This window comes from Mixophyes fleayi, chromosome 2 (assembly GCF_038048845.1).
Source record: "Mixophyes fleayi isolate aMixFle1 chromosome 2, aMixFle1.hap1, whole genome shotgun sequence".
NCBI lineage: Eukaryota > Metazoa > Chordata > Amphibia > Anura > Limnodynastidae > Mixophyes > Mixophyes fleayi.
Window position 1 is genome coordinate 48,961,689 of NC_134403.1, and position 25,875 is coordinate 48,987,563.

General features: G+C 41.8%; 2 protein-coding genes across 2 annotated transcripts in view; both read right to left on the bottom strand.

Annotated features, from left to right (window-relative positions):
- FLT3 (fms related receptor tyrosine kinase 3) overlaps positions 1–25,875 on the bottom strand; it is a 91,939-nt gene that overhangs the window by 50,307 nt on the left and 15,757 nt on the right. Inside the window, exon 2 of the mRNA XM_075198941.1 lies at positions 511–620. Coding sequence (XP_075055042.1) covers positions 511–620 — 110 coding nt within the window. The remainder of the gene's footprint in view (positions 1–510; positions 621–25,875) is intronic.
- The window catches only part of SLC46A3 (solute carrier family 46 member 3), a 511,104-nt gene that overhangs the window by 4,527 nt on the left and 480,702 nt on the right, over positions 1–25,875 (bottom strand). The gene's annotated exons all lie outside the window — the stretch shown is intronic.

Below are 25,875 nucleotides of genomic sequence, written 5' to 3' on the forward strand. Positions count from 1 at the left end.
CAATATAAGGGGAGCAATAGCAAAAAGGAACAATACAATGGGATACGAATACAATTAGTTTGGGTATCACATAATAAAGAGATACGTTTGTTTAGTCTTTACTAAGATAACAAACATAGAGGAGTATAAAGGAAAAAAACATTTTGTAATGTGCTCCCCAGAAACATCATAAGTGAAATTTGGTTCAAGATAGACCCTAATTGGCTGCACAGCAGATAGTCCACACGCATGCTACACGCCTTTCATATGTGTCAGGATTTACATGGTTTATCTGTTACTCCTAGCTTGTGATGTACCATAACTGCTTTTGCAAAAGGGGCGTAGCCTGTAGACCCCACAATAAATGGAATTGCAAGTGTGCATCAGGGTGTGGCTTGAGTGACTCAGGGGTGTGGCCTAACTTTTCAAGATTTCAGGAAAGATGGCATAGCATGGAGTAGTACTGAATAAGAAAATGTAAATTCATGATGTTAGGTCCACTTTAAGGAGTAAGAAATCGACAGTACTAACCTTCAACTCAGATGGAGTTTCTTCTTCGTCTACATAGTTCCTCATTAAATAGCAACTAAAGGCTGGTGAGTTTTGTATCGCCACAGCAAGTAAGCTTAAGAAGACAGCAACTGCAAAACAAAACAATCCTCCATGATATTTAAATAATATCAGTAAAATTTCTGATTATTATTAGCACATTGATTATTATTATTGTTTTTAACTGTGTGGGTACTCTTCAGTGATGAGGATGTTACCGAGATTATTTATGTCAATATGATCAAAGACATGTTCTTGTCTTCTTCCAAATTTAGCCCTGGCTTTCTCACTGACTTGTAATTGTCTGTACCTGTACCTGTACCTTAAAGAACTGACCCCAGTCAGTGGGAAATTTTGGGAGCAGATAGAGATCTCCATGATGAAATGTGTCCATTTTAAATCTCTGCTGTGATTGTGCTAAACATATAGATTGAACATTACAGGAAAATTACTCAGATCAGAAAAATAAAATTAGATTCATTGTCACCTAATCTATAGAAGTTACCCATCTGCTCCATCCCCTGACCGTTTATTCCCGGGGTTCCCTTGTTTCTGTAATATAGACCCAGTGAAACTTTTAAGTAATTGCTGCAGCGGAGAGGGTGTGGGGATCATGACAAATCATAAGCCACAATATCTGGGATTGGAACTTCTGATTGGTCCTTTTTTGGACCCCTCACAATGTTGAAAAAAACATTGCATCCATTAAAAATGAGAATGCAAGAACTCCTCTCCTCTGTGATAAACACTTGACATAATCTATATAATGAGATAGATTTGTTTACATTTTTCCCAAGTTATTGATAGGATACATAGATGCATTAAAGTAGGCCTACCCAACCTGTGGGCCTCCAGCCGATAGCTGGCGGGGCATGCTGGGACTTGCAGTCTCACAACAACTGGAGAGCCACAAGTTGGCCAGGCCTGCATTAGAGGATAAAAACAAATACTAAATACTTAATGTTTTATATACAAATGTAAGTGGGGTTCCGAATGACTCGGATTTGCACACCAATTTCGGATCTTGCAAAACACCATGTCCGTGAAAATAATGATGCAAAACTCACGAGAGTCTATATCTTCTCTATATATAGCCCTCCCTCGTTTTCTGATTTGCCATTTTAGAACAGGCAGCGTGTAGGGAGGATGTTAGCTGCAGTGCTGTGCTCTGAAAATAGCATTCAGGGTGAAAGAGGGACATAGAAAGCAATAGAATTGTTGTGATAATTGTAAAGCAGTTCTGTAGGGATCAGTCAGCTAAATAGTTTACTGACTGATTGGTTTTAATTTCAATCTATAACAGAGTTTAGATGGAGTAGTGGCTACTGGTTGTTATTAATGCATATATAATAGTACTAGAGTATAGACTGAGTTAGATATCATTCTGAACTAAGTAGTATATTTAGTGGAGAAAAACAGTGAACTTATGCTGTATGACCATAGCAGCAGAACCCTAAAATACAAATAGATTTATTTATTTTAAAAATGTAAGTTTGTCTAGTGAAAGTAATCTTGTGTGGGGCAGTGACATCTGTGTTACGTAGGAAGAAACTGGTTGTTTGTGTGTGAGGGTCAGCAGCAGAACCTGTCTAAAAACTATATTTTCAATACATGTCAACAGGGCCAGGCTGGGCTGGGGGGCATGGGGCATCTGCCCCCTGGGCCCATCTCACTGTGGGCTACCTTGGGCTGGGCCACTGGGCCACTGGGCCACCTGCATTTTTCGACATTCAGTGACTGCTTGTAGAACTTTGCAGCGGCTGCAAAAAAAAGTCATCTGCCGTTCTACCAACTGAAGCAACCCATTGCATATTAGATAGTTAAACATTTTTTAGTGTAAAATGCACAAGATAAAAATGTTAAAACACTACACACACAGTAAATTGGGTACGTTAGACAGCATGCATCATGGAGAATGAAGAGGCAGTAATAATCAGATATCATTAGATGGACAGAGGCATCAGTAGATATTTAGAATAGATCCCCAATTGTAAAGTGCAACGTAATTTGCTGTCGCTATATAAATAAATGTCGATGATGATAGGCAAAGGTGACCTCAACTCATACTAAAAACTTCAAAGACTACTACTATGCACTTCTCGGTGGGCAGAGCATTCATCATTAGCCAAGAGCGGAGCTTGCAAATACCTTGTTTTACTTAAATAGTTGTTTATGCTATGGTTACGATTAGAGATGGGCGGGTCCGGTTCTCCGAGAACCGAACCCACCCGAACTTTGGGTATCCGAGTACCGAGCTGAGCAGCTCGGTACTCTCCCGCCCATTCCGAATCCAAATCGAGGCCGAACGTCATTGTGACGTCGTCGGATCTCGGGACTCGGTTCTCGCGATACTTCAACTTTATAAATACACGCCTCCACAGCAATCCATCGCCATTTGACAGAGGGAGAGAGCAGGGTGTAGTCATAGGCTAATTAGAGCAGGGACAGAGAATACCATATTGTTCTTGCAATTGCTCTAACCAAAATCGCTAGTGCAGAGAGGAGGATAGAGGTTTATTATTTTTTCTTCATATTTGGCACTCCCCAGCGCTTTTGGGGTGTCCCCCATAATTGTGCATTAATATTTCTGGCTGTCAAAAGTCATATCTGTCAGCAGTATCTACTCAATAATTTGTAGCACACCTCAGTGTTTTTGGGGTGTCCCCCATAATTGTGCATTAATATTTCTGGCTGTCAAAAGTCATATCTGTCAGCAGTATCTACTCAATAATTTTTAGCACTCCTCAGTGTTTTTGGGGTGTCCTCCCTAATTGTGCATTAATATTTCTGGCTGTCAAAAGTCATATCTGTCAGCAGTATCTACTCAATAATTTTTAGCACTCCTCAGTGTTTTTGGGGTGTCCTCCCTAATTGTGCATTAATATTTCTGGCTGTCAAAAGTCATATCTGTCAGCAGTATCTACTCAATAATTTGTAGCACACCTCAGTGTTTTTGGGGTGTCCCCCATAATTGTGCATTAATATTTCTGGCTGTCAAAAGTCATATCTGTCAGCAGTATCTACTCAATAATTTTTAGCACTCCTCAGTGTTTTTGGGGTGTCCTCCCTAATTGTGCATTAATATTTCTGGCTGTCAAAAGTCATATCTGTCAGCAGTATCTACTCAATAATTTTTAGCACTCCTCAGTGTTTTTGGGGTGTCCTCCCTAATTGTGCATTAATATTTCTGGCTGTCAAAAGTCATATCTGTCAGCAGTATCTACTCAATAATTTTTAGCACTCCTCAGTGTTTTTGGGGTGTCCTCCCTAATTGTGCATTAATATTTCTGGCTGTCAAAAGTCATATCTGTCAGCAGTATCTACTCAATAATTTTTAGCACTCCTCAGTGTTTTTGGGGTGTCCTCCCTAATTGTGCATTAATATTTCTGGCTGTCAAAAGTCATATCTGTCAGCAGTATCTACTCAATAATTTTTAGCACTCCTCAGTGTTTTTGGGGTGTCCTCCCTAATTGTGCATTAATATTTCTGGCTGTCAAAAGTCATATCTGTCAGCAGTATCTACTCAATAATTTTTAGCACTCCTCAGTGTTTTTGGGGTGTCCTCCCTAATTGTGCATTAATATTTCTGGCTGTCAAAAGTCATATCTGTCAGCAGTATCTACTCAATAATTTTTAGCACTCCTCAGTGTTTTTGGGGTGTCCTCCCTAATTGTGCATTAATATTTCTGGCTGTCAAAAGTCATATCTGTCAGCAGTATCTACTCAATAATTTTTAGCACTCCTCAGTGTTTTTGGGGTGTCCTCCCTAATTGTGCATTAATATTTCTGGCTGTCAAAAGTCATATCTGTCAGCAGTATCTACTCAATAATTTTTAGCACTCCTCAGTGTTTTTGGGGTGTCCTCCCTAATTGTGCATTAATATTTCTGGCTGTCAAAAGTCATATCTGTCAGCAGTATCTACTCAATAATTTTTAGCACTCCTCAGTGTTTTTGGGGTGTCCTCCCTAATTGTGCATTAATATTTCTGGCTGTCAAAAGTCATATCTGTCAGCAGTATCTACTCAATAATTTTTAGCACTCCTCAGTGTTTTTGGGGTGTCCTCCCTAATTGTGCATTAATATTTCTGGCTGTCAAAAGTCATATCTGTCAGCAGTATCTACTCAATAATTTTTAGCACTCCTCAGTGTTTTTGGGGTGTCCTCCCTAATTGTGCATTAATATTTCTGGCTGTCAAAAGTCATATCTGTCAGCAGTATCTACTCAATAATTTTTAGCACTCCTCAGTGTTTTTGGGGTGTCCTCCCTAATTGTGCATTAATATTTCTGGCTGTCAAAAGTCATATCTGTCAGCAGTATCTACTCAATAATTTTTAGCACTCCTCAGTGTTTTTGGGGTGTCCTCCCTAATTGTGCATTAATATTTCTGGCTGTCAAAAGTCATATCTGTCAGCAGTATCTACTCAATAATTTTTAGCACTCCTCAGTGGTTTGCGCTCAGAATGGATTCAAAGCAGTCCACATATGATCTGAATGAGCAACCAGGTTCTGTCACCAGTCCTGATGTTAGTGTTCCCAGTACGTCATCTGGCCAAGGCGATGTCAAACAACAGAGTGTTTTCAAATTAGTGCAAAAAACAAAAACCAAAAAAAATTTTACTGTATTGAAGCGAAAAAGAAGTGTAACTGAGCAAAAGTTAAGTGACGATAAAAAAAAAATTGCAAGCATGCCATTCTACACACGCAGTGGCAAAGAGAGAATGAGGCCTTCACCTTTGGCTATTAGTGGCAGATCCCAAAAAGTTACCCAGCCTACAATTGGTGCACAACTACTGTTACGCGTCAAAGCCGAGCTGCAAGATAACAGTGAGGCATTACAGGAGAATATTTGCTCTGATTCACAAATGACAACAATCCCTGTGGAGAGTCCATCCAACAGTGGGATGTCTAATCGTGAGCATTCTGCTGATGTGTGCCTTAATAGCCCGAGTGTAGCCGGTGATACCCAAATTGAGGATGCCACTTTGGAATTAGAAGAGGATGAGGGGGAGATTTGTGTAGGCGACGAGGGCGCTAATGATGATGTTGATGATTATGATGCAGACAGATACCAAATTGCCTTTCTCAATTTCTATTTATATTCTAGATTATATAACGGCTGAATAGTTTTTTATTTTACTCCTAGTGGAGAGAGGATCTGATACAGACAGATACCAAACTGCCTTTGTCCATTTCAATTTATATTGTACAGTATATAACGGCTGAATTTATTAGTATTTTATACAAGTGGAGGGGGGCTAGAGAGACAGAAACCAAACTGGCTTTCTCCATGTCAATTAATATTGTACAGTCTATAATGGCTGAATTTTTTGGTATTTTATACAAGTGGAGGGGGGCCTAGAGAGACAGAAACCAAACTGGCTTTTTCCATTTCTTTACATATTTAACTATAAGTGTAGGGTGTAATATACATTCAAAGACGATGGCTGCATTGCCAATATGCATAGATGGAGAGGAAGACAATCTGTTTTGTGTGTAGAATAAATGAAGGCCTACCAACGAAAAATTAAACAGTTTTTTTGGATGATTTATTACCTCAACAATTAGATTACTTGTCTCTAAAACAGTTGGAGCACTAAATTGGGTTAATTTAGGCCCAAAAACATGGATTTTCAAACAAAATAGCAAAACAAAACCAAACAAAACCAAAACCAAAACCAAAACACGCAATGGCGGTTTTGCAAAACCAAAACCAAAACCAAAACACAACGGTAATCCAGATCCAAAACCGAATCCAAAACCAAAACACGGGGGTCAGTGACCATCTCTAGTTACGATAGATGTGGGCTGTAATTTTGCCCTTGTGAATCAAACAAGGGGACTGTGGTATGTATGTCAGTTACCATGTGTATCTACATCCAGATACCATGTCTCTACATACTAATATCTAGTTTAAGGTTCTCGTCCATGTAATATATTTGCATACAACTAATTATCGTAAATAAGTCAAGTTGTATATGGAGTTGTTGTAGGGACAATTTGTATACACAGAATGTTTCAAGAAAGAATACAGTTAATTAGCTGGCAGGGAAGAAAAATCAATCTGTGACTACTGAAAAAATTTGTTAAGGCCTTGGACAAAGATGGTGATTGCTTCAAATAAATTTGTAGATCGTTCCCTGGACTAAGTATGAAAAAAGTAAAAGCTGGAAGCTTTGATGGCCCTCAAATTCTTAAACTTATCAAGAATTCTAATTTCACAAAAATTATAAATGTTGTTGAAGCTTCTTCCTGGTGCAGTTATGTCTCAGTTGTCAAGAACTTCTTGGGTAACCACAAAGCAGGCAATTATGTAGAACTGGTGTAAAACATGCTCACAGACTTTAAAAAATTGGGTACTACTAATATGAGCATCAAGGTCCATTTTCTCCATAGCCACTTACACAGATTTCAGGATAATCTTGCTGATTTTAGTGAGGAATAAGGAGAGGGGTTTCATTAAGATATAGAGGTGATGGAGCAAAGATAACAAGGCACATGGGACAGACACATGACGGCAGATTATTGCTGGAGCCTCCAGCATGATTTTCTTAATAATTAACATTAAAGAAAATTGCCAAGATAGCATCTCCCATCGGTCCGTCAATTTGCAGGATTACATGGACGGTCACCCCAGGACCAGTTCTTAAAATTCGCCCGGTGTATAGGGGAGTGCTTATTGCAGACTCATGGGGGAATAAGAAGGAAGGGACAGGAAGTGAGGGACAGCTAGAAGTACTGACACGTACCAAAAGCATGGAAGAGGTTAATTTCAGGAGGGACTGAGTGCTATCTAAGATCTGGAGGTGGGGAAACCCAAGGATTACTCCACTCCAACCGCCTGGTCCAGCACCCACCAATGTTTAAGAAGAAGAGAGCCAGGGGTTTGCTTTGGGGAGGGAAAACACTGTGGGAACTAGACCATGGATATAAGTAGCCACCCCAGGAGGGAGGGGGAATTTTTCTGAGGATTGATTTCCTGGAAGGTGAAGAATTGACTGGTGTTGAGTTTCTGCGCTCTACCAGCAGACCCAGTGATCATCGCTGTAATGTATCTTGGGAAGGAGGCTGTTGCTCCATGTGGGGACCTGTCATCACCTCACTCCATCAGGAGATTCTCACCAGGTTTTTCATAAATTGATGCACCCACAGGAGTGGGGGTGACTGATACCCAGAGCCCCACCTTACTGGTGGAGAGTTGGCCAAGAGCCCGGGAACAGCAAGATACCAGGACTCTCTGAAACTCCTGTTGACAGACTCTTTTGCCTGTGGAACTGTTGCGTGACTAAGGTGGGTGGGGAACTTTGCTGGGACTTCTATTGACACTGATGATACGCCGACCTATTGTTTAAAGTGTGCAGACTTATGCTCTGTTGTGTCACTGTAGAAAATGTAAAGCTAGTGTTGTATTGTTCTCCTCCTTGCATGTGTGATTACTGAACCTAAGACGGTAATGAAACCTAGTAAACTTCGGTTCTTAAAAGCCAGTATCCTTACACTATGCATTAATTGTATTTATCTGAAGCTGTTTACTGTGTTTATATGTTATTATACCAAATATAATGCCATTATGTATTTCATATGTTTACTTTTGTATGATTTGAGACAATTTCAATGCAATTTGTAAGTAGGCTCTGCCTAACATTACATTTTTGGCATTTTTATGTGTATCAATGGGCTACTACCAATTATCTAAAAAAAATGCAAATTCAGCAAATCTGGCTCTATGTTTGGAGTCAGGACCATAAAGTTAGCCCAAAATCACACTATTATGATTGTCAATAAAATGAGTGTTGACCAGTGTAATATATATATAGATATGTTATATTAGTAACAATATGTAGGCAATGTGTAAAACACACAGTTCAGGTAGGTCTTCCCACACAGGTAAGTATGTATAATTGGCATTGATGCAGATTTGGTTGCCAAGAACATCTGTCTTGACAATACAATTGAAAGTCCACATTCTGAGAAATTAAGAGGACAGAATTTGACACTGGCAATGATTACATGTATAGATGGAGATATCATGACTAATGATGTACGCTATGTGATGGAGTTAGAGAACCATATAGACTGGTTAATTATTTTATTTTTATTGAATCGAGAAAGCAAATGCAATGATGGCAGAGTTACAAAATCTTTCGTTAAGACGAGAGTGGATACAAGACCTGAACTACGGACAGCGGCATCAGTAGACATTTAAAAGATGATGAGAGGGTACAATGTTAAATGGTTCAAGTCAAGATGGCAATGTCCTTTGGTCAAGATGGCATTGTCCTTGGGCCCACCCATCCATATGTTTAAAAGGACATGCACATAGTTTAACAACCCAAGCACTTCAGCGACGGGGACTGCCACTTTTATGGCTGAAGTACTGGACTTGTTTGGGACCACACAAAAATCATCATTTTGGTTGTTGAACTGGAGAATAGATAGGAATGTTAACAAATTAATCATGGGCATTTGGATAAAAGTGGTCACTGGTCATCTTCCTTAATGGTGACAAATAACAATGTTATAATCACCCTCATCATCATCCTCATCAAAGATTTCTACATCAATTACATTTTCATTTAAAAAAAAGAAGCTGCCGTAAGTGTCCTTTGCGATCGCAGATGAATTGTACGCTGGTCATGCACAGAGTAATTATGTGCATTATATGCAAAAAATCGCCAGTTACGCTTCTTAATGAATCATGTCATATATATATATATATATATATATATATATATGAGGAGGGGAGCAGTTTCAGTGCAATTTAGTTATGATGACTTCATTTTAATGACCAAATGACCTTGCTTGGCTAATTTGAGTGGAAAAATACCTCTAAACTCATCAGGACTGATTCATCAAAGCACGTAGCTGTTTATTTTGAGCGCATCATACGCAAAATGAGTCTGCACATGCCCAGAACCGGGAAAGACGTCCCTGAACACAGCCCTGTCCGCTCCGCATTTGAACACAAAGGGCACTTATTACAGCCTATGATTTCAGGGAATGAATTGGTTAGGGAAGGGGCATTTTGCCGTAGACAATATACAGTAGGAACGTGCCAAAATCAAGCACATACAGCCATGTCTGAATCAAGCTCTGAGCGTTTCAAAGTTACTAGTATTTCTGCTGTATCTCTTGCTCCAGCTACAGGGCTAGTCCAAGACTGGATCAGTAGTGATGACAGTCCAACTGTAACAATGTATTTTATGTGCAGTAGACATTGAGAACACGCTAACCCATTTTCAGTTTAAAAAAAATTGTGAAATAAGTACTTATATTTTTTGCACTGTTTGATCATTAATGCCTTTATCAGGTGGCTTTAAATATATATATATATATATATATATATATATATATATATATATATATTATATATATATATACACATATATATAATTCAATTTATCTCAGCAAGAATATCAATATGTTGGTGTTATTTTTAATAAAATATAATAACAATAGTGTGGTTGAAAAAAATAGTCCATCAAGCTGTTAGGAATCTGTGTTTAGTCTTTGCCATTGTTTTGTACCTGGCTGCAGTACATCTGTGCCACCAGAGGTGCTGCTGTTCTACCATGGACATTTTCCCTTCACTGGCAGGAGTTAATCTTCTGCTCCTTGTTAATTAACCACATCTGTGTCATTATTTATGCCTGTTCCTGCCCATGTACCTTGCTGGTCATTGTTTGTTTTTCGTTTGGACTACCTGCATTGCTTCATTCTGTTCTTGTGATATCCTTGCTCTTGCCTGTACCTGCTGTTCAGTAACCACTTATTACTCATCTGTACTCCGTCACCAGGCTAACCTGAAATCTGTCTTATGCTTGGACATACTGCAAGTTTACTGTTCCTGCGAAATCCTGGCTCTCGCTGTTAATATTTGTTCAGCTAAGTGACTTGTACCTGTTGTGTTGTTTTCATTACCATTTACTTATTATCCCGCCACACCCGAATGTTTGTTTATTTACCAAGCCTTACCGTGTCAGTGTTTACCTTGTATTACCTGGTTTGTGTTCTCGCTGCAATAAATAGTTTTTATGTTTTCATCTTACTTTTGACCTCATGGTTGACATTGCAAGGATCTAGTTTTGGAAAGGAATCGTATCACAAGCTAAATCCTTTTTGCATTCTGGGCATCATGTAGAGTCGGACGTAAGTCAAGTCCACAGTAAACTGAGAAATATCTCCCCCTCTATACTTAGGTGGACGGGGCAGGAAGTGGGCAGCAGGGGCAGTCTGGGCTTGGTGGCAGGGGGGCATCAGGCTGGTCCCATAGTGGACTACCTTGGGCTGGGTCACTGGGCCACCTGCATTTTTTTCCTTTAAAATAGGCTGCTGAGTTGAGTCTTGTCCCCCGGGCTAAAATTTGCCAGCCCTCCCCTGGTGGGCAGACAGGTGTAGTTCTAGTACAGGGAGGGCGGAAAACATTTTCTTCTTGGTGTGTCAACAACGAATGTCTAAGGAGACACGATTGAAGATTATTTGATTTGACTTTGGGATTTGTTCCACATAGACATACTAGGCGTATCTGTTGTGGCTCCTTTCCCCTGGTGACTTATACAATGGTAAAACTATATTTACAAATTATACATCTGTGCTCCTTTAATTGCAGAGTTATCTATGCATTAAAACAATACCATTAAAACTTAATTATAAGTAGAGTGTATTTCAAAGTGCATCTGTCCTTGCTATAAAAAGACTGATGAATTTAAAACATGTATGTTGTGGTGGCAGTTCCAAGTGACTCATACAGCAGCGTTTTACTTGTGTGATTAAGCCAACACATTTCTTTTTTGCAATATGCAGTCAGTTCTTGGCATATGCATCGTAAATCAGGTGTAACCATGAATTCTGGCTTACTTCCCTTCTTGAGCTATTTTAGAGAGGCCCCTTTAACAGTCACTACTCCAAGCCATCCTCCAGCAGTTCATCTTTCCTGTTCAGAAGATGCATGTTGTTTCCTGTGGAGCAGAAGACTGCACTGCGTGCCGCCTTTCATAGAGCAAGTGAAGCTGTTTGTGCAGTTCACCGATTCCAGTAATCATACTGTGCACATCTTAAAATAGATATTACAAATGCTTTACATTATTTTCCCACAAAAGTTTGTTACAACTTACAACATGCAGACATACAATAATTATTTTTTTTCTGCATGTCCCCTGTGAATCACCTCTCCCATATTACTTGCTATGCTGAAGGAAAATAAAATATCATCTATACGTCAATTGTTTTGTTGAGAGAAAGCTTGGAGAAGTGAGAACAAGTTCCGAGGAAATTAGCATATGATTGGCTATAAGTGGCTTACAACCAATCAGACCCTCAGGAAAAGGACACAGAATTACAATGGTAAATGACCAAATGATCATGAGAGAGCAGAGCAGAGCAGAGCTTACAGGCAACCCATCCCCTTAGAGACATATGTAAAGTAAAGCAAAAAAATGAGTAACTTTACACCTTGGCAAAACCATGTTGCATTGGAGGGGAAGGTAAATCTAAAATGTGGGAACAGATTTATAGTTGGGGTAGGGCATGTCCTAGATCCACCTTAAATTTCAGTGTAAAAATAAATCTATCAAGTATTTGTGTGCTAAGATGAGAAAACAGCCAGTATTTGTCTTATGTGCAAAATAATAAACTAATATGCAAACCTTGCATTGTAATATGGTTTTGTTCAGGAGAAAACTAATTTTTTTGCCTTATTTTGCCTTTAAGGAATCAGGCCCAGAATTCCATGCAGATAAGAACTACTTGGCCCATCTAGTCTGCCCAATTTTTAACCTATACTAACTTCAAACCCTATTGATCCTTAGATCTTTGTAAGAATAACCTTATGTCTATCCCAAGCATGTTTAAATTGTTCTACTGTATTAGCTTCTACCCCCTCTGATGGGAGGTTATGCCACATGAAGTGATGAACCCACCTTTACCCTACCGAAAATCTGACAAACACGGGAGCAGTGGGAAACACTATTATAAAAGAAAAAGGAGAAAACGGGAGGAGGCGTAGTAGACTAAATATGAAGAGTGAAAGTCTTTTGGAGGAAACAAGGGTAGAGCTGTTCATCTAGATAAGTATTTTCTGTTCAGTAGTTATAGCAGGAGAAGAAGGAAATGGTCCTCAATTAAGTAGCAGGAAAGATGATGGGAACAGGGAAGACATAAGTCCAGCGGTGGGATTCAGCCGGTTCCCACCAGTTTGCCAGAACCGATACCTAATTTTAGGCTTGGTTCTGTGAACTGGTGACTACAGGCCTCTTTGATAGTGGGGGAGCAGGCTCATTTAAAAAAGAAAAAAAAAAACTCACCTGTCCGCGTCATCGGCACTCCTCCTCGCTGCTCCGTCCGCACTGAATGTCGGGCGTGACATCATCACGCCAGACGTTTAGTGAGGAGCAGCACAGAGAGGAGTCTGAAAGCAAGAAGAGAAGAAAAGAGAAGATAGAAAATGTAAGTGAAGGAACGGAAGCAAGGGGGAGCAAAGGCAGCATGGCAGAGTGTGAAGGGGGAGCAAAGGCAGCATGGCAGAGTGTGAAGGGGGAACAAAGGCAGCATGGCAGAGTGTGAAGGGGGAACAAAGGCAGCATGGCAGAGTGTGAAGGGGGAGCAAAGGCAGCATGGCAGAGTGTGAAGGGGGAACAAAGGCAGCATGGCAGAGTGTGAAGGGGGAACAAAGGCAGCATGGCAGAGTGTGAAGGGGGAGCAAAGGCAGCATGGCAGAGTGTGAAGGGGGAGCAAAGGCAGCATGGCAGAGTGTGAAGGGGGAACAAAGGCAGCATGGCAGAGTGTGAAGGGGGAACAAAGGCAGCATGGCAGAGTGTGAAGGAGGAGCAAAGGCAGCATGGCAGAGTGTGAAGGGGAGCAAAGGCAGCATGGCAGAGTGTGAAGGGGGAGCAAAGGCAGCATGGCAGAGTGTGAAGGGGGAGCAAAGGCAGCATGGCAGAGTGTGAAGGGGAGCAAAGGCAGCATGGCAGAGTGTGAAGGGGAGCAAAGGCAGCATGGCAGAGTGTAAAGGGGGAGCAAAGGCAGCATGGCAGAGTGTGAAGGGGGAGAGCAAAGGCAGCATGGCAGAGTGTGAAGGGGGAGCAAAGGCAGCATGGCAGAGTGTGATGAAGAGGGGCATTACTGTGGCATTATATGAACTGGGGACACTACTATGTGGCATAACATGACTCATTACTATTATTATCTCGATATTAGCAGCATAAAATAAAAAATATTTCATGCACACACACACACCTGGGTTTGACTAGATAACTGCCTCCTGATATTGATATCTTTTTGAATACTTAAAACGGTCATTAGGGCAGAGAACCGGTTGTTAAGTTATTTGAATCCCACCACTGCATAAGTCCATTTACAGGTAAGAGGATCCTGACAGAACTCTTAAGACAAAAAGTCTGCAAGTTAATGGAGGTTGAAAGTGGTGCTGGTTATGTCATAAATTGAATTATTCAACTAGGAACTATTAACAGTAATAGTCCCAGAGGACTGGAAAAGGGTAAGTACAGCAACTAGAGACCAGTGAGGTCTGACATCAGTTGTAGATAAAGTAATGGAACACTGCTGGAAGAAAGGAAATGGAGAATATCTCAAATCCAGCAATTTACAAGACGGGTTCATTTCAAATAAATGTAATTAATTTTTTTGATTGGGAAACAAAGTTTAATTTTCAAAGTGTGATAATGTACTGCCTCTGATTTTACTGTGCATGTTTAGATCATACTTGCCAACTCTCCTGGAATGTCCGGGAGACTCCCGAAATTCGGGTTAGTATGAAACCAGTGCGAGACCCCTGCTATGGAAAGTCATCAAACCAGGAGAAGATATACTTCTCAGATCCTCCAACGTGACCCCGTCCCGCTAGTGCAAAATATCCTACTTCCAAATATTCAACTTTATTAACTAATGCTGATACTTAGGCTATATGGACTGTCTCCCCTCTCATGCCAACAGTGACCTACATATGTTATATACTGTTTACATAGCTATAATAATAGCATTTATAGAAAGGTGAACTAATTTACTTTGGATGTAAAGGAGAAGAAAAATGCTTGTATTTAGCCAGATAATCAGTGAAGAAGAACTGAAAGAGTAATTAACTTCCTCAAGGCCAGTGTATATTTAGTGCCAGACTGCAGTGAGACGGGAAGGAAACATGAAGTCCTGTTCCCTTCTAACACGTAAATCATGAAACACACCAACATGTCATTCTAACAGAAACACATGCACAAAAATATCACTGCGGCTACCTGTGTTGTTGTTTCAGGAAGTATTGCTTCTTTACTAAATGCTCACATGATTGTTTAAAAAAAAAAAAAAGTACAAGCTCTTAGCATTTACAATAGAATGTGTTTAATAACGTGATAAAGGAAGGCAAAAGGCTTATTGCTAAAGTATCACGCACCATGTGACATTGAATGATCATTTTTGTTTTAAACTCAAATTCCAATCAGTACAATTGGTTATATATGAATAAATATATTAACAAAAAAACACTGAAATATGTTGCTATACAGTCAGGGTCGGACTGGGCCGCCAGGTGGTCGGGCTATCATCTCTTCTTTGGTGGGGGGAACGGGTAACTTTAACTTTTGCTCCGTTCTCACTGAACGTCGGGCGTGATGTCATCACGCCCGATGTTTAGTGAGAAGCGGCGCAGAGAGGAGTCGGCAAGAAGAGAGAAGACAGAAGACAGTAAAGGAGAAGAAAGAAGCCGATAGAAAAGGTAAGTGCAAGAACAAGTGCAAGGGGGAGTAAAGGCAGCATGGCAGAGAGTGAACGGGGAGCACAGACAGCATGGTAGAGAGTGAGAAGGGGCAACGACAGCATGGCAGAGTGTGAAGGGGGGCCAATGCCGCATGGCACAGTGTGATAAAGGGGGGCCCGGAGAAGGGGGGGAGCAAAAGCAGCATGGAGGGCGCAGTGTGATCATAAGGAGGCACAGCATGGTGATTAAGGTGCACAGTTATGGGTGTGTGATGGCACAGCGGGCTTGTGGCAATGTAATGTGTGTGTGGTAGGTGGTGGATAAATAATAGGTGCTATTTTGTTTGCAGGGTGAAGGTGGGGCAATTTAATTTTATAGTGGGGACTATTAATTTAAGATGGGGTGGTTTGGAGGCTATTAATTGAATGCGGGGCTGAGTTTGAGGAGCATAAGGTCTATTTATTAAATGTGAATATGAATTATTTAATGGCAGTGACGGTTGCGGGAAATAGGCTATTAATTTATTGCTGGGGCTGTCTGGAGGGAGAAAAATAGGTTTATTTATTAAATGGGAATATTATTACTTTAATGTTGGGGCTGGAGGAAGGCCTAAGTATTAATTGTGGGTCATATTGATTTAACACCGGGGCTGGTTGGAATTTTCTAAATGTACCCATTTTTTTTCCAAATAGGGCCACCAACATTCCAGGATCCAGACAAGTCGCAACTAAAGAAACCAGCAGCCACATGTGGTGAAAGTGACAAGAACAGGTAGAACAGTCTGTCAAATGTTCTGAGTCTAGTGGGACAATCCCGATTTTTAGTGACTGTTCTGCCCAATCTAAGGGGCAGGTCAAGACTGTGTACTCTTTATATACACACTGCATTATTTATATACTGCACTATGATGCTAGCTGTCCTTTGTGGGCTAACCACTCCCCCTCTAGTGTCTGGTCTCGCCTTTGATGGCTGGCCACACCCCCTCTGGTGGGCCCCTAGCGTTGCAGACTCCCAGTGGGCCCTTCATGCCCCAGTCCGACACTGGCTATACACATACTCTCCAACATAAGCGCTTCTAACTGCTGCAGGAATTGATAAGATAAAGAGGTGAGTTTCCAGGAAGAGTTGAAGGGTAGGTTGTATGAGGAAGGGAATTCCACATAGTGGGTGTTGCCAAAAAAGTCCATTACCAGAAATAAAGTGATGAGAAGCCCCGATTTTGGTGTCGGGTTGGGATATTTTGAGACATGATACATGCTTCTATATTATATATTTGGTTTTCATATTATTATTATTATTACTTAATTATATAGTTTTGTTATTAATAACAGTGGTCCAAGTGGAAATTTAGACGTGCTGGTATGGAACTAACACTTTGAAATGAACGTTGGGGGGCCTGGGGGCTACCTAGGCGCCTAGAAGGTTTAGGGATTTTGATTGAGTGAAATAAATTTTAGATGCATTTTCACACTATATAGTATAATATACAACATATCAAATGATGCAAGACTATCTACCCTGTGTCCCCCACGTCTCCGGTGTCCAATTACCTTTCCTCTGTGTCTCTCCACCTCTCCCTCGTGTCTCCTTTGTGTACTTACATTTTCCCTCATATCTCCATAATATTATAATAAAACTTTGCACACATCTACAATTAAACTCTTAATAAAAACACTTCTTTATTTTTTTAAAACCCTCACTGCAAAATACATACATAGATGTTTTACAATATTTATTAAAGAGCGTAACTCTCTGCAGCTCATTGTACCATGGGACTTGCTACTTCTTCTAAAAGTTCTCAAAGGTCCCGTAGATGACAATGGCCAATACCAATGACTATAGGATTGTCCCCATATTAACAGAACACACCACCATCTATTTGACTTTTTAAGTATCAATTTTTTTAATATATTTTTTTAAATTCTACATCTGGAATCCTGCCTTGAGATTATCCATGGTTGTCTGCAATCTTCTGTCCGACCTCCTCAGACAATTCTCTGGCATTCTTTCTTTTCTCCATGCTCATTGCAGTACACAAAGTGACACACAACAGAAGAATGACTCCTTTTTTACATTAGCCTGTTAACAAGTGATTTTTTTTTATTGCAGGCACCTGCTGCTCACCACAGGTGAGTTCAGTTCCAAAGTGAAGGGGAATCGACCTGCGTGAAATCAAATTATTTCTAACTACTTCCAAAAAAGCCAATCGTTTTGTGCAGTCCATGTATAGGATTTCTGTGTGAAATAAGTTACGACCTAGCAAATGTTTCTGCTTTTTATGTTTTACTCAATTGCAAACCAAAGAAATACATATATGGATGCCAAAATATTTTTTAATTTCAACAATTTTCAGGAAGAAATGCTGCATTATTAGAAAAAACTGCAGGGTCGGTTGCCAATATGACTGTATATACTTCAAAGTTCCAATATTGTTCCTGCTATGAAACTTGATTATTTCTGAATGACCCTTCTAACCACCGGTGAGAAGTTACCAGTTATGTTCCTAAGCTTACGATTCTAACTTGTAGAAATACACTTAAAGCTGTGAGTAACATAACATATTTTTTACTCAATTTATACAATTTTTTTAACTCATTTGCTAGTTATTATTATTATTAATTTATATTGTGCCAGCATATTCAGTAGCGCTTTACAATTAGGAACATACACAGTAATAGACCAAGACAATATGAGTTTAATACAAGTGGGTAAGTGCCACATACTGCATATAGGTCCAGCCTGATTGCAAGGGGCAGAATTGCATAGAGGGCTACTGTCACACATGGTGTTCTGGGGAGCAGAGATTTGTTTAAGTATAGAAATAGAACACATGTTATTTTGTGATTTGTGATGAGGGATGGCAATCAGGTAGAAGAGAATAGAGGGACATTATCCGAGTTTATTTATTGCACAATGTATTCATTTATAATTTAGTTTAATTGCTCAAATGAACAACAATGTCCGTATCTAATATGTTTTATTTATTCTCTATTTTGACTATGTTTTTTTATGGGCCTGATTCATCAAGGTATCTGCTGATTTTGTGCATATCACACGTAAAATCTCTCTGTGCATGCCCGGAACCGGGACATACACAACTAAACGCATGCATCATGCAATCATGCATGTATTCGTTCTCTAGATACTAGAAATGCATATTTTTTAACCACTTTTTGGGTTTCTGCATTATATTGGATCCATCTATAAAAATATCTATATTTATACAGGGATTTGTTTCACCTGTTATTAATATATAGAAGGTGCAGGTAATTGGTCCTCTCTACAATGATTTCATGAGATAAGAAATATGTTCTGTTTCATGCATTGAGTAGAATTTACTAACTTGTGTGATGCTTTGTATTTCTAATTGAGGATATTTTATATTTTATATATACATGTTATATCAGATGGTGTATGAATAAATTTTAAATTTTGATTTGGCTTCATCATAAATTGTACCCTATGATAGGGACAGATTAATATCAGTATTGTAGGTGCCCCAGCGCTTGACTTACTATGTGCACAACTAAACACAGCAATAATCAATGCATCTAGGTACGCAAATTACACTTACTACAGCCTACAAGTTCTGGGAGGGAATGAGACGGGGAAGAAGGGTTCACCCCTAGTCAATGTACAGTAAGGGAGTGCCAAACTTGAGTGCATGCAGCCAGGGCCGGTGCCACCATTAGGCAGCTGTCTAGAGCGTTGGGCTCTGGGGGGCGGCACTGGGGCCGTGTACCCACACTAATGTCACTGAGTGAGACATTGTTAGTTAGGCGGCCAGAGTGGTGCGATCACCTGCCCGCCCATCTGCTATCTCCCCTTGCCGCTGTATTTACCTGTAAAGAAAGCCGGTGCTGCCTTGTGGCTTCCCTCCAGCGCCGGGCACCTGGTAGCTTCATGACGTCACATCACTGTCAGTGTAAAGGTGCCGAGAGCTTCCATTAAGAGAAGAAGCAAAAAGAAGCAAGAAGCGGAGAAGATGAGAAGCGGTCAAGCGGACAAGAAGAGAAAAGAAAAAGGCAATTACAGAAATACCAAGAAAACTGAGGGAGAGAAGGCTACAGAAAACTTGGAGAGAGGGGCTACAGAAAACGTGGAGAGAGGAGGCTACAGAAAATGTTAAGAGAGGGGGCTACAGAAAATGTTGAGAAAGGGGGCTACAGAAAACGTGGAGAGAGGGGGCTACAGAAAATGTTGAGAGAGGGGGCTACAGAAAACATGGAGAGAGGGGGCTAAAGAAACCTTGGAGAGAGGGGCTACAGAAAACGTGGAGAGAGGAGGCTACAGAAAATGTTAAGAGAGGGGGCTACAGAAAATGTTGAGAGAGGGAGCTACAGAAAATGTTGAGAAAGGGGGCTACAGAAAACGTGGAGAGAGGGGGCTACAGAAAATGTTGAGAGAGGGGGCTACAGAAAACATGGAGAGAGGGGGCTACAGTAAATGTTGAGAGAGGGGGCTACAGAAAACATAGGGAGAGGGGGCTACAAAAAATGTGGAGAGAGGGGGCTACAGAAAATGTGGAGAGAGGGGGCTACAGAAAACATGGAGAGAGGGGGCTAAAGAAAACTTGAAGAGAGGGGCTACAGAAAACGTGGAGAGAGGAGGCTACAGAAAATGTTAAGAGAGGGGGCTACAGAAAATGTTGAGAGAGGGAGCTACAGAAAATGTTGAGAAAGGGGGCTACAGAAAACGTGGAGAGAGGGGGCTACAGAAAATGTTGAGAGAGGGGGCTACAGAAAACATAGGGAGAGGGAGCTACAGAAAATGTGGAGAGAGGGTGCTACAGAAAATGTGGAGAGAGGGGGCTACAGAAAATGTGGAGAGAGGGGGCTACAGAAAACATGGAGGGGGCTACAGAAAACGTGGGGAGAGGGGGCTACAGTAAATGTTGAGAGAGGGGGCTACAGAAAACATAGGGAGAGGGGGCTACAAAAAATGTGGAGAGAGGGGGCTACAGAAAATGTGGAGAGAGGGGGCTACAGAAAACATGGAGAGAGGGGGCTAAAGAAAACTTGGAGAGAGGGGCTACAGAAAACGTGGAGAGAGGAGGCTACAGAAAATGTTAAGAGAGGGGGCTACAGAAAATGTTGAGAGAGGGAGCTACAGAAAATGTTGAGAAAGGGGGCTACAGAAAACGTGGAGAGAGGGGGCTACAGAAAATGTTGAGAGAGGGGGCTACAGAAAACATAGGGAGAGGGAGCTACAGAAAATGTGGAGAGAGGGTGCTACAGAAAATGTGGAGAGAGGGGGCTACAGAAAATGTGGAGAGAGGGGGCTACAGAAAACATGGAGGGGGCTACAGAAAACGTGGGGAGAGGGGGCTACAGTAAATGTTGAGAGAGGGGGCTACAGAAAACATAGGGAGAGGGGGCTACAAAAAATGTGGAGAGAGGGGGCTACAGAAAATGTGGAGAGAGGGGGCTACAGAAAACATGGAGAGAGGGGGCTAAAGAAAACGTGGAGAGAGGGGCTACAGAAAACTTGGAGAGAGGGGACTATAGAAAATGTTGAGAGAGGGAGCTACAGAAAATGTTGAGAAAGGGGGCTACAGAAAACGTGGAGAGAGGGGGCTACAGAAAATGTTGAGAGAGGGGGCTACAGAAAACATAGGGAGAGGGAGCTACAGAAAATGTGGAGAGAGGGTGCTACAGAAAATGTGGAGAGAGGGGGCTACAGAAAATGTGGAGAGAGGGGGCTACAGAAAACATGGAGGGGGCTACAGAAAACGTGGGGAGAGGGGGCTACAGTAAATGTTGAGAGAGGGGGCTACAGAAAACATAGGGAGAGGGGGCTACAAAAAATGTGGAGAGAGGGGGCTACAGAAAATGTGGAGAGAGGGGGCTACAGAAAACATGGAGAGAGGGGGCTAAAGAAAACGTGGAGAGAGGGGCTACAGAAAACTTGGAGAGAGGGGGCTATAGAAAATGTTGAGAGAGGGAGCTACAGAAAATGTTGAGAAAGGGGGCTACAGAAAACGTGGAGAGAGGGGGCTACAGAAAATGTTGAGAGAGGGGGCTACAGAAAACATAGGGAGAGGGAGCTACAGAAAATGTGGAGAGAGGGTGCTACAGAAAATGTGGAGAGAGGGGGCTACAGAAAATGTGGAGAGAGGGGGCTACAGAAAACATGGAGGGGGCTACAGAAAACGTGGGGAGAGGGGGCTACAGTAAATGTTGAGAGAGGGGGCTACAGAAAACATAGGGAGAGGGGGCTACAAAAAATGTGGAGAGAGGGGGCTACAGAAAATGTGGAGAGAGGGGGCTACAGAAAACATGGAGAGAGGGGGCTAAAGAAAACGTGGAGAGAGGGGCTACAGAAAACTTGGAGAGAGGGAGCTACAGAAAATGTTGAGAAAGGGGGCTACAGAAAATGTTGAGAGAGGGGGCTACAGAAAACATAGGGAGAAGGAGCAACAGAAAATGTGGAGAGAGGGTGCTACAGAAAATGTGGAGAGAGGGGGCTACAGAAAATGTGGAGAGAGGGGGCTACAGAAAACATGGAGGGGGCTACAGAAAATGTGGGGAGAGGGGGCTACAGTAAATGTTGAGAGAGGGTGCTACAGAAAACATAGGGAGAGGGGGCTACAAAAAATGTGGAGAGAGGGGGCTACAGAAAATGTGGAGAGAGGGGGCTACAGAAAACATAGGGAGAGGGGGCTACAAAAAATGTGGAGAGAGGGGGCTACAGAAAATGTGGAGAGAGGGGGCTACAGAAAATGTGGAGAGAGGGGGCTACAGAAAACATAGGGAGAGGGAGCTACAAAAAATGTGGAGAGAGGGGGCTACAGAAAATGTGGAGAGACGGGGCTACAGAAAACGTGGAGAGAGGGGGCTACTGAAAATGTTGAGAGAGGGGGCTACAGAAAATGTGGAGAGAGGGGGCTACAGAAAACATGGAGAGATGGGGCTACAGAAAACGTGGAGAGAGGAGGCTACAGAAAATGTTAAGAGAGGGGGCTACAGAAAATGTTGAGAGAGGGAGCTAAATAAAATGTTGAGAGAGGGGGCTACAGATAACGTGGAGAGAGGGGGCTACAGAAAATGTTGAGAGAGGGGGCTACAGAAAACATAGGGAGAGGGAGCTACAGAAAATGTGGAGAGAGGGTGCTACAGAAAACATAGGGAGAGGGAGCTACAAAAAATGTGGAGAGAGGGGGCTACAGAAAATGTGGAGAGAGGGGGCTACAGAAAACATGGAGAGAGGGGGCTACAGAAAACGTGGAGAGAGGGGGCTACAGTAAATGTTGAGAGAGGGGGCTACAGAAAACATAGAGAGAGGGGGCTACAAAAAATGTGGAGAGAGGGGGCTACAGAAAATGTGGAGAGAGGGGATTACAGAAAATGTGAAGAGAGGGGGCTACAGAAAACATAGGGAGAGGGAGCTACAAAAAATGTGGAGAGAGGGGGCTACAGATAACGTGGAGAGAGGGGGCTACAGAAAACGTGGAGAGAGGGGGCTACAGAAAATGTGGAGAGAGGGGGCTACAGAAAACGTGGAGAGAGGGGGCTACAGAAAATGTGGAGAGAGGGGGCTACAGAAAGCATGGAGAGATGGGGCTATGGAAAATGTGGAGAGAGGGGGCTACAGAAAATGTGGAGAGAGGGGATTACAGAAAATGTGGAGAGAGGGGGCTACAGAAAACATAGGGAGAGGGAGCTACAAAAAATGTGGAGAGAGGGGGCTACAGATAATGTGGAGAGAGGGGGCTACAGAAAACGTGGAGAGAGGGGGCTACAGAAAACGTGGAGAGATAGGGCTATGGAAAATGTTGACTGAGGGGGCTACAGAAAGCATGGAGAGATGGGGCTATGGAAAACGTGCAGAGAGGTGGCCAGAGAAAATGGGGGGACAGCAGGGTGAAGGTTACATTATGAAATCCCCACGAGCTACATACTAATAGATTAGAGAAATTTAAAGTTTGAGCAACCATTTATTTTAGTAGTAGTTGCACACTATTTTGCTCTCCCCTGTTGCTATCTACTAGTATAATTAATTTAAATCTGCAGAATACGCCTAGGGCAGGGGTATAAATGAAAGAAAAGCTAGTGGGCAGGGGAAGGTGAGAAAAGCTGATGGAATGGCGGTGGCATGTGTGACAAGAGCTGATGTTTATAGGTGACATGTGTAAGAAAAGCTGAGGGGCAAATCCCTATAGATATCCTGCATTTGCTCCTAGGTAGCAGTGAAGCCTGCACAGCATTCTGCATCAGACATCAGTACATCTGGACATCAGTGCACCTGGACTGCAGCCTTACTAGCCAGCCAGGAGGAGGTAAGAGTTACTATTTTTATTTTACAAATGTCAAGTGTGTGAGGGGCTAGAAAGTGGGAACTGGGGTGAGAGGGGGTGGTAGGGTGAAGCTTTCCCTAGGGCGCTGAGCAACCTTCCACCCACCCTACATGCAGCCACATCCAAATCAATCTCTGGGCATCTCAAAATTACTTGTTTTTCTTTCAGATCTCTTGCTCCAGCTACAGGGCTAGTCTAAGTCCTGAGTACTAGTGATGACAGTCTCGTATGCATGCTATAACGTGTGTTTGCAATCAGTAGCAACTGTAAAATGTATTTTCTGTTTACTAGACATTAAGAACATCCTCATAAATGTATTTCATAAAAATAAAAAAATATTTATATTTCTTGTTTGTTTTTAACTGTTTTGTCAGTAATATCTATATTATTATCATGTGACATAATAGTTTTTTCTGTGCGTTCTTTTGCGAATTTATATTCCACATAGGTATTGGACGTATCCTGCAGTGTCAAGTGTAGCAGAGCAGAGCAAGCCTACACCCAAATTAATCAGCACACGTATTTTCAGATCCGTTCCGTGTTGAATTCAGGAGTACACAGAGAATTATGTGCGTTTTAAAACAAACAATGAATGAGGCCCTATGTATCCTTTTACAATTCATGCCAGTGGTTAGATAATTATTTTAAGGTATGGCAATATATTATATCACTTCTTGTTCAACCCTTATTTCCCACTTTTGTTTCCATACCCCCCGGGAATGCTCAAATAAAAAATTATTTTTTTAAAAAAAGGAAATATACATGTTTGACAGTGATCAGGACAGAATATTTGAGGAAGTCATGAGAATTATGAGACTTTCACCAATGACATTCTACTTTGCGGGACAATTCTTTAAGGAAGTGTGTTTCCTTTGTGTGCCATGGCTGAGGTTGTGGTCAACCCTAAGAAGAAAGAATAATTGTAGCTGTTCCTGGGATGTGATTAAGATGTCTGTCTGAGTGTGTGTTAGGAAATTTAGACTGTAAGCTCCATTGGGGCACGGACTGATGTGAATGAGTTCTCTGTACAGCGCTGCGGAATTAGTGGCGCTATATAAATAAATGGTGATGATGATGATGAAGATGTCTAACTGTTATATCAGGACAGGAGAAAGTAGACATCTGAGAGAGAAGTTGTTGCATAGAGGTGGAAAGTAGTAAAATGAATAGAGCACAAATTTATTATTATTTTTATTATTATTAACATTTATTTATATAGCGCAAGCATATTCCGTAGTCCTGTACAATTGGGAACAAACACAGTAATAAAACTAGACTGGGTATTGCAGACAGACATACAGGCAAGTGATTTCAGCTGGTATGCAAAGACCTGACTGAGTTACAGTGCACAGAGGTTAAAGTGCTGGAGGTGAGAATGCAGGTGGTCCAGGAGCGCACGCAGGGGGAAGTTTCTGGTTCTCCAGAAACCCATCCCCTCCGCGAAGAATGGGGACTAAACAGTGCCCCTACATAGCGGCACTTTACTGTACAGCAGCCGCGGCGCTGTCAAAGACGCGTCCGCGGGGGTGCTGCATTGTACTACAATACAGCACCGCCGCGTACAGTTCATTGACAGCGCCGTGGCTGCTGTACAATACAGTGCCGCCGAAATGGAGCTGCTGCGCATGCGTGGTCGCATGCGCAGCAGCTCTCTCTATTTTTTTTCAAGGGGGTACCCCCCTTAAAAATCCTGCGTGCGCCCCTGTGGTCTTATGGAAAGGAGTAACAAAACAGAACTGGAAGTTGCTCAATCAATTTATAGGTTCATAGCAGGTGCTTGAAAGGGTGGGGTTATCCTGAAAGGAACAAACACAGAAAAAAATCCCCCAGCACACTGCTATAACCAGCAACGGAGCTGCTATTACTATATCTTTCTATACACATATGTGTTTTAAATTGAGAGCTAACTTACCAAGAGGTACCCCAAGCTCCTCCAAACAGCAACAGCACTCCCCATCAGCTACTGGCATTGGCTGCTGTATTGCCATTTGGTGGAGTTTGGGGCAAAGCCATCTTAACGCATGGGCACACTGGTTAGATGCCCGGGGGCCCCACGAGCATAGGGGCCCTATGGGCTTGCAAACTTTTCAGTATATTATTACAGGAGATTTATTCAGAACCTTCAAAACCTCTATATTAAAACATTTAGGGGAACTAATCACCTCAGTATCAGCTGTTATCTCTACATGCAATCTTGCTGTTGCAAATACATATCTTAACCTTGACGAAAACAACGTACACGTACTAATTGTACATAAGATGGTGAATGTTTGTGTAGGTAGGGCCCCAGTGCATTGCTATGCCCAGGGGCCTATAGTGCTGTTAAGACAGCCCTGGTTTGGGGTAC